The 10,001-nt window shown below is 36.5% G+C and overlaps 1 protein-coding gene across 1 annotated transcript; it reads right to left on the bottom strand.

Moving 5' to 3' along the window:
* Nucleotides 1-6,420: 6,420 nt before the first annotated feature.
* Nucleotides 6,421-9,798, bottom strand: LOC122062874 (gibberellin 2-beta-dioxygenase 2-like). The gene is made up of 3 exons (XM_042626546.1): nt 9,020-9,798; nt 7,894-8,242; nt 6,421-6,981 (listed from the first exon to the last, which is right to left on the bottom strand). Exons 1-3 carry the CDS (start codon nt 9,448-9,450, stop codon nt 6,691-6,693), a joined length of 1,071 nt encoding a protein of 356 aa, XP_042482480.1. The 5' UTR covers nt 9,451-9,798; the 3' UTR covers nt 6,421-6,690.
* Between the last annotated feature and the right edge of the window lie 203 nt (nt 9,799-10,001).

Below are 10,001 nucleotides of genomic sequence, written 5' to 3'. Positions count from 1 at the left end.
AAAAAAAAAAAAAGGGAATTTACCCTTTAATTAGAACTTAGCTCTCGAGGGTAGGAACTAGGAAGTGTTGCAAAAATCAGAAAAGAAAAGAAGATGATGTGTCTACACTCTACACTGTCTAATAAGAGTGTAGCATAAGGCCAACAACATTGAGCGATCCACAAAGATTGGATCATTGGAAGTACTACCGACCTGTCTATGCTTCTACCTGTGTATGTTGGTGCTTGTTTTTGTTTCTTATATACATTGTTGTGAGTTGTGATGATGGCCATAGTCCATTAATAATCCATGCTTCTCTCTCTCTCTCTGTCATCACCGAAAGGAGATGGATAGAGAGATAGTGGTGTCGTTTCATCATCAGAGCTTCCAAGAACTACACCATTTGATGCCATTTTTCTCCCAAAAATGAAAAGAGATCAACCAGACTAAACGACAAAAAACACACATGTACCCACCTCTTTTAAACACACGAGAGACCAGATGTAGAAGCAACACTGCCGTGTCCCCCTCTCCCTCTCTCTCTCTCTCTCTATCTATCTATCTCTCTCTGTGTGGAAGTGGATGCAGCCCACATTCTTGAGAATTGGCCTCCATGATAAAAGAACCTTATCAGTAGTTGGTGCACTTTTTTCGTTAGGTCTCATCAAGGACTTTAGATTTGTGTTCAATCGAAAAATAACAAGATTTTCAAGTTATGTTTAATGCGTATATGCTTTTTCTTATCATTATAAATCTTGTTTTTATCGTTTGCAATTCCCACTGAAGCAATTGTAGCAGTTCTGACACCTACTGATTTTGCACCTCCTAACATCTTTTTCTTTGTTTTCTCATTAGGTTCGTCCTCCTTTCGCACTTTACACAACCACAGCTTTGGTTTTCTTATTATAAGAAAGTAAATAAATAGAAGGCACAAGCTTAGGCAATAATGATATATCCGACTCTATCTATATGAGAGAAATATTTGGAAATACGGCTAACGAGTAGTGGAAGACAACATTTCAAAGAAAAAAAAGTTTTCTTTTTTGCAGCAGCAAAGGTGAAGCTGATTGAAAGACGTCACCGAGTCCTTCTATCAATGGAAGAACTTGGCTTACTCACCAAGAATGCACCCTAAGGGAAAGTTCCTGCAATTCAATAATAGTATATCCATTGTTAGATTTCTTAGCGATTTGATTTCTAATATGATCTTTTCTGTAACAAAAAACTATGCTTACATGGTTGATGTTGTACCAAATATTCGTTTTAATCGATTTCTATTAAATGGTCCCACCACCTAAAATGAATATATAACCACTAACAACAAAAAATCCCTAAAATCAAATTTGCATAAATAACATAACATAAAAATGAATTTCATAACCGAATTTACACTCATATTCTGAATTCAATTCAAAATCAAAGAATTTATAAAAGGATTTAGGCCATTCTACTTTGATTCAAGTATCTCTCTAAATAAAAATTCAACATGCATAGTTTTCATTTTCAAAATACCCCCACAATTTTGGGTTTTACCAATATCTTATAGCTCATTTTCCAACTATACAATAATAGAATGAGAATATATATAGGAAGAAATTAAAAACCCTCACACTTCAGGGTATCTTCTAACATGAAAATAATCAACTACTTCCAATTGTATTTTAATGCATATTGCAAAATTATACCCTAAATTCAAATACCTCTTTCAATGAACTTTTCAATTTTATACGCATGCGAATAAATCTTAAGAAAAATTACAGAAATAAAAAACAATGAATCTAATATCTAACCAAATATATTATATCATAGAAAGCAGTTGACTTGGATAACCAATAACCATGCCGCCAATAACCTGAACCTATTGGATTGAGCCACTAATATATTAGATTAATTAAAGTCTAGTCTCATCTTATAATGAGATTAATACAAAGTCAAGTAGACTACTAAATAGTCTTCCAAACATGGATTACATGTTTTCCATGTATATTAATATAAATAACTCGTGATCACATTGTCTATATCCAAAATAATTTAGATTAAACTAAATCAATAAGCAAAGAACTATTATTTGTCTTAGTTAGCAAACAATCAAATTGGTACAAACCAGTCTAACTCTTCAAACTAAAAGTGGTAAGCTTGAAGGAATATATGGTTGATTTAGACCCATTGGATCAGATTCTACTGTGTACAAAGGTGGGCCCATCAGCCCAACTGGTCCCTACCCTGGGTTTGGTTAGGCTTGACCAAAATCCATGCAACTATGGCTTATGGTGTGGCCCTTGGTGGGTGGCTTGGCTGTAGATTTGGTAGTACCAATTTGGGTTAAGGTTGCTGCACTAGTAATCCATTAAGGAAGAATTTATGTTTTAAATAGTCTTCTCACAACTCAGAAGACCCAAAACACCAAGTGATATAACCATTTGTTAAATGACATGATGAACTAAAACTTTATTAAAAGACATGAACTAAAACTCAACTGCTGTAAAAGTCCAACTAGTGATCAACTACTAAGTCACAGTTTTAAAATTACTTGTAAAGCAAAAACATTACAACAGTCTAGAGAATCTAATTCATTATGTGAGACTAAAGATTGATTATAGTAATCATTCCAGCGTCATAATTCTTAAAAAAAGTAAGCCCTTTCTAAAAAAATTGGTATATCCTATCCAACCACCCAATGGGTTTTTTTCATCGTATATATCGAATCCTTGACTTTCTGGGAACTTACACTCTACTAACAAGACATCAACAAACTGAACAAGTTGCTGTCTTCAAAAATTCAAAAAATAATCAATCAATAAAGAAAAGAAAAAAATGTATAAATAAACATTGGGTTCCAAACTCATACCCGTAGTGCTGCTATTGTTTGTGTTCCTTTCTACTGTTCTTTATCCTCTAATTCTCATATCCACTTATTAAACCACTTGAATGGAGAATCCACCATAGAAATATATGACTATGATCTTCAAAATTATTGAAAATATTCAAAAATATAGATAAGAGGAAGAAAACTTATTTGTATCATAGAAAATTGTAGAAGATGTCGATCAACAAGATCACAATATAGAACACTTAATCGTAACATTTATGAATTTTGCAGATCAGCCTCCAACATAAAGCAACCTTAATTACAGCATAATCCACTAGTAGTCCTACACTCATCTACTGCACCCCTTCAAGTACTTTAGAGTTTTTCTCATTTGGAAAATAACAAGACCATGAATTGAGAAAACATAAGTTGTGATTATCTTAAGAAAATGTTCAGAAATGGATTAAAAAAAAAAAAAAAAACCACCAAAATTGTCTTCAAAAGACATACCCAAGCACCATGTTTTTAAATTCCACAAGACATGTATGTTGACTATTCATACATGTCTTCCAATAGTCACATTTATTAATCACTTACGTATATTTGGAAGAAACATTACCCTTTAACACATCTTTTCAAAACTTCAAATAATATTTTGAATCATGAATTTTAGAACTATTGAAAACTCGAAGTCAATGAACACTAGACATCTTCATGTACATGCGCACACACGCATGACACACGCATAACACACACATGCATGTTGTAACATGCGCGCACATATATAAACAGGAGATAACTTTGTGAACAAATGAAAATTTCAAGACTGGGTTTTCTTTCACCCATGATAAAAGAGAGAATTCTTGACTGGGGGATTCCAATGGTCCCTTGAGGTATCCCATAACAGTAGGAGATATTTTCAACCATATATAAATTTATGATCATTGATTATTGTACGTTTCTTTGACCACGTGGTCAAGAAAAACTTTCTCCAAAATTTTATTAGATGAGGACCAGGAGGAAGGCAAAGTCCCACCAAAACTAAAGTAGACAGGGCCTGCTAAAGAACAAGAAAGAAGTTCCAAAATCAAATACACAAAAAGGCCAGAAACAATGGCTACCTAAACTTATTGACAAGATATATCACGCCAACTGAACACACGTGGCCCCAATTTGGCTCTGGGTGATCATGGTTAGATTCAATCTTAGCTATATCTGCAACAACAATGACAATTGACAAGCCAAACACTTTTGGTAGCTCAACCAGTGGGGAAACCACTCCTCTTATGAGTCTCACCTTGACCCACTTTTACAAATATCAAATGGATAAGTCTCTAGTTCCTAAACGCAAACAATAATTTAAAGACTTTACTGACAGACTGAACCAGTGGGAACTGGGAACCTTCATATGAGTCTCTCTCCTTGACCCACTATTCCAATTATCTAATCTAATGGATAAGTTGGTAGATCCTTGAGAAGAGGACAAAGCCATAGAACCTTTCTATCTGAACCAATGGGAACCTTAGTATGAGTCTCACCATGACCCAGTATTCCAAATATCAAATAAATAAATTGGTAGATCCTAGTGCAAAGGATTATAGTTGGTTCAGATGATTCACTGTTCTCAGGATCACATATGGGTTTCTGTGCCAAGAATCAAGATATATAATTACATTGAATATAATTAGTTTTTTTTAATGAAGAGAAAAATATAAATAGATTGATTCCTAGATAAATACTCCCTTAGTCCCACAATGGTCAAATTTGATGTTTTCATTATCCCAAAAACGCAATATATCTATTTAACCATCCACATATTTATTGAATGCCCTTGTAGTAATGACATTAGCCGAACTAACACGAGATGTTAAGACACATGATTAATCGTTGGATTTTTAAATGTTTTTAAAATGATGATTTCAAAACATTGGTTTCTTTTTATAAAAAATTTTGTTAGAGGGCTATATCTTTTCTTAGGAGAAATGAACTCTATCCACTTGCATGTGTCAACTCTAAGACAAAGGAGGGTACAAAAAGATTGCCCTCCCCCTTGTCTAAATGCCTCTGTGCATCCCTCATTGGCCTATGTACTGGTGCAGTGGTCGAGCAAATAGATAGGGTTCTCTGGCCCCTTTTCTTAATAGGCATCTAAGTGACTAATAGCTATTGAAATATATGTTTGGATGATCAATAAACATGTTTAATGAAAATGAAAGACATAGTGCTTGGCCACAAACATTAATGGTGTCTCTTCCTTTGTTATATATAGAGAGGACAAACCTATTTTCTCTAGAAGTCTTATGACACAATCCCAACCTCCTTAGTTTTGGTTTTTTCTATTCACAGTTTAGTCAATGTTCAATTGAGCACAACTCTGAAGTGCCTCACCAAGGACCAATAAGCAAGCGCAATGACTCTTAGAGGGGTCTACTGTACCGCTTTATCTTGAAGGTTAATTCACCAAAACCCATTTTTGCACCATAAAGGACATTTATAGTATTAAAGAGAGTGATCGGCAGCATAATAGAATCCTACCGATTCTTTAAGTTTCTTCATGTATTTTCAATTTTATGACACTTTACATGGTGTTTATTATTGACATGATTCACTAAATCCGTGTACGATACAAGACAAGTATTCTATTCCCTTATTAGATGTGTTAAAAAATAAATTATTATATATTTTGAATGAATATTTCCAGCATAAATTTACTAATAATAATAAAAAAAAAAAGGTACTCTTTTGAAGACTGAAAGGAGTAGGTAAAAGAGGCTATGAATGTGGAGCTCTATTGATCCCCTTGGTGGCTGAGTGCCACCCACGTATTTTGGAGTTCGTTCTGGTCATGGTCCTCGTGGATGGTGTGTGTCACTGTCTTACCTATGTTATTTATTATTTATGAGTGGAGTGGCCTGCTTTCTTTCAAAGGACCAGACTAACATTTGAGTTGGGTAATTAGATGATGAATTAGGGCACCCTATACTTAAGGCAACTAGATAGTATCACATCATATATGATTCATACCACAGTAATTCTAAAGTCTGCAACTTCTTATATGTGTGTAGCCAATATGGAATTCTAAAGCAAAATATATAATGAAAATGTTCTCTTCTTTCAACTTATTAGAGAGTCATTTTGTAAAGCAAAGGCAAAGGCATTGTCCTATCCTACCTAACATTAATTATTATTACTCTTCTGATTATTATTATTATTATTATTATTATTATTATTATTATTATTATTATGTGCATATAGCCATAATTTCAATTTGGAAAAGCTTTAACACAAGTCACAACTCACAACCAGATTGGCATTAGCTGGCCATGCTGAGACACTCAGTCCTTGACTCCATCCATCAATCCGATGAGTGGAACAGTATCATTTGTTCCACCACTCTGCAACTTAGAACCCCACCTCTATCTCTCTCTCTCTCTCCCTTGTTCCTTTCTAAACATCAAGAGAGAGAGAGAGAATTTGAACCCTTTTTTGTTTTTGGTGGGGGGTGGGTGTATGTACTGGTGTTTGGTGGTGTTGGGTATCTTCAAACTCAACTCAGACAAGAATACCGTAGTAGGCTTGGGTTCAAAAGAATATTTCTTTCAAGTACATAAACAATAAAGGATAACCCATAATTAACCAAAACATCTTCTAATACATTAACTTCTACCATCTTCTTAGTTACACCACACCACTACAAATTTTACAACCACCATGGGATGAAACCAAACACAACCCTGCAAGAGAAAATGGGGGGACACATAGAACAAAAACAAAACTCCCCATTTGGAACAACATAAAAACATATATTTCACTTAAATAATCCTTCTTCTCTTCATTATCCATCCATTATATGTACAGCAAGAAAGAAGAAGAGAGATTGAAAATGGGGATTTGGGTTTGGGTTATTGTGGAGGAGACAACGACGCGGCCAAGTCACAGTGAGGGTGATGGGTCCTGAAGAGGTCAACACGAGAGTCTCCCAAGCGTAGAGAATAAGCAGCTTTCTTGAACTCAGCCCAAGTGAAGGGTCTGTAGAGGCTAGGTCTTTCAGCTGTTATCGTCTCTGGTAGAGGAGAGATACATTTGTGTAGTGGTGGTGCCCCAAAGTACACCATCGACATCCTTGACTTCCTTGTGCTGCTACTCGTCATGGCCCTGTGCCTTACACTCACAAACCTCCCATTTGTCAACACCTGCATTAACCAACCCATCATCCATTATTCTCTCTTTACTTCAGTTTTAATCAACTATAGTAATTATACAAATGCATGGATTAATCCTCTTGTTGAGACTTTGGTGGAATTCATCCTTAATCCTCTTGTTAAAGCTTGTTGAGGGAAGAGGGTGTCTTAGTCCTTATAAGCCTTCACTCGGGAAAGATCTCAATTCTCACGATGATTTTAAGGATGGAATTTAACGACGATGGGCTATCCCCAGTTGAATCCGGAAACACCCCCCCCCATCTCAATGTTGACATGCGAGTCAAAGATGTGTCAACATTGGGATTGAAGGTGGGGGCATCCCCACCACATCCCCCCCCCCCTTTGTGGACCTAAGCCAAACTCATCCTAATCTAAAGGTAAAAAAAGACCTCTGTAATTAATTGGGCACTCAATTAGTGATCCAATCATTGAGAACACATCCGGATGTATGTCTTAGGTCCTCTTAGGTGCCCAATTGGTTGGAGAGGAGCCAAATCTTGTCAGAACATAAGTAGATCAGTACAGATCAAAGATAAAAAAGTTTTAAAAATTTTATTTTTAATTAAAAACTAGAAATATATCTGTTAAATCCAAATCGAGACAAGGCAATTTAAAATCATTATCAACCAAGATTCATCTCAATATTGATTTGTAAAACCTTAATTGACATGTATACTCCAGCGTGGAGGGAAATATTGTTGAAGTTTCAATTAAAATAATAATATTTCATTAAGGACTTGGACACTCTTTTCTTCTTAAATACTAATTTTGAAGGATGACGTCTACCCAACTCCCAACAGCTCTTTGGCCTCTAACCTCATCTCTACATTGCCAAATGTTATTATAAATCTAATGTGATATATATGCCATTAAAGTACCAATAGTACAGCTAAGAGTGCAAACCTGCAAAAGGTCGCCCACGTTGACACAGAAAGAGGAAGGGTCAGGAGGTACAGGGACCCATACCCCATCTTCCAATGAGATCTGAAGGCCACCCACTTCATTGGATTTCAGTAGTGTCAGTATCTGTGGGTCGGAGTGTTCACCAAACCCGACCCGGACACGGTGTTCCTTGGTATCCCTGGTTGATGATGATGGATAGTGATTGAGCCTGATGAGAGAGTCACTATCAACGTCTCTGATGAGGCTGCTTAAGACTGACTTGTCTGGGACCCTCAATCCCTCTGCCATTAGATCCAGTATCTCACATGCAAGATCTCTAACTGCATCTATGTAGTCATTCACCACAGAACTGCAAGAGAAAGAAAAATCAAACTCATTTGTTAATCCCAAATCCAAATCCAAATCCAAATCCAAATCCTGTATTTTTTTTGTATTTCTTTTTCTCACCCACCCTCTTCAAATCAAATAGAGTTGGGGAAAGTTCTAAGATCAATCCTTCTCTAACCAGACTAGTACTACCCATCTTGTTTATCTTCTTCACATCATTTTCAGAGACTCTGGGTCACTTTAAGGAACTGTGGAAGGCACCCATCATGGTTACTTTTCTTTCTTGCCCATAGTTAAGATCTACCCATTACTCAGAAAATGGTAAAATTTCATCCTTTATTGCTTTTAGTGACTTGATTGGACAAGAGTGGATGCATCTCTCAGTTGTCATCCCTACTGATTTTATTTCTGTGCTCTGTGCTCTGTTTTTCTGTGTTCTGTGACCTGTGATGAAACAACTCATCGACAGTCATTCATTACCCCCAAGAAGAGAGATTTTCTCACTCTTCGACCCTGTGAAGTGTGATCTGTTATTTATGGAAACATATCAATAGATTCCTCTTATAGAGGGTCATGAATGATCTGAAATAGAAAAACTTTGAAAGTTGGAACTACATTAAAATGTCCACCCCTAAAACTTTGTTAAGTGTTTTCATCTTCTTCAAATTCCTAATTAGATTAGTCTAATCTTGTTTTTATTCTGAGATAATCATGGGTTTATATTGGAAAGGTACCTTCTTACCTGCAATGCCTATGAGACTAAACTAAAATAAAAACAGAGAGAGTTAGAAATTAAAACCTGAAATTGGAGGGGTCTGAGGAAATGGCTTTAGAGGCCTGAGAAACAGAGAGAGGGTTGGTGTGAAGGAGGAGATACTCGACTTCACCCACATCACCATTGAAGCCGATGTTCTTGCTACCATACCCAAAAGGATTGGCGGGTCCTGCTATCTCCTTCTCTGGTACAGGTCTGCGGAAGAAGTCGAACCCTTCATTCTCCATCCTAGCTATGATGTCCCTTGGTACCCCATGATTCACCACCTTGAAGAAACCATATTCTTGACACGCTTTCATAATCATCTCTCTCACCTGTGTCCTCATTCGTGAGAGATCCACCACCGGAACATGTCCTCCTCCTCCGCCTCCGCAGACGCCGACGCCGGCGCCGATGGCACCTCGACCAATCTTTTCTCCAACCATAATTCTGGTAGGAGAGGCCACCACTACCATTTTCTTAACTCCTTGTCAGCTTTTGGTCCCCTATCCAGCTAATGTATGGATATATAGTAGTAATAGTAGTAGTAGTAGTAGTAGTAGTAGTAGTAACAAGAAAGGAATTGAAAGGAAAGGAGAGCAAGGAAGTTAGCAAGGAAGGAAGAAGGAAGAAGGCCCAGATAAAGGAAATGAAATGGGGTTAATATATATAACGATAACGACGATGACAACTTCCAAATGGGCTGAACAGGATTGTGATGTAGATGTTTAACAGACGTAAAAGCAGGGAAGACTTGAACCCTTCAACCTTGAACCTTGAACCTTGAACAGAGGAAGAAGAAGAAGAACGGAAGATAAACACAGAGAGAAAGAGAGAGAATCCTTTTATAGGAGAGAGATGATGAGAGAGGGAATGGTGTTAAGTAATTGTTTAAGGGATTAAGAAAGGAAAGTAAAGATGTCGTGGATTAAGGGAGTCGGAGGCTGATAGGTAAACAAGTACAAGTTGGACAAGGTCATTTTAAAACTTTGAACACAGAGAACGTTGACTTTATTTATTTTTTGTA

The sequence above is a fragment of the Macadamia integrifolia genome, unplaced genomic scaffold (assembly GCF_013358625.1).
Source record: "Macadamia integrifolia cultivar HAES 741 unplaced genomic scaffold, SCU_Mint_v3 scaffold1131, whole genome shotgun sequence".
Taxonomy (NCBI): Eukaryota; Viridiplantae; Streptophyta; class Magnoliopsida; order Proteales; family Proteaceae; genus Macadamia; species Macadamia integrifolia.
The sequence above is the reverse complement of the archived record's forward strand: the minus strand, read 5'-3'. Positions and strand labels throughout refer to the sequence as shown.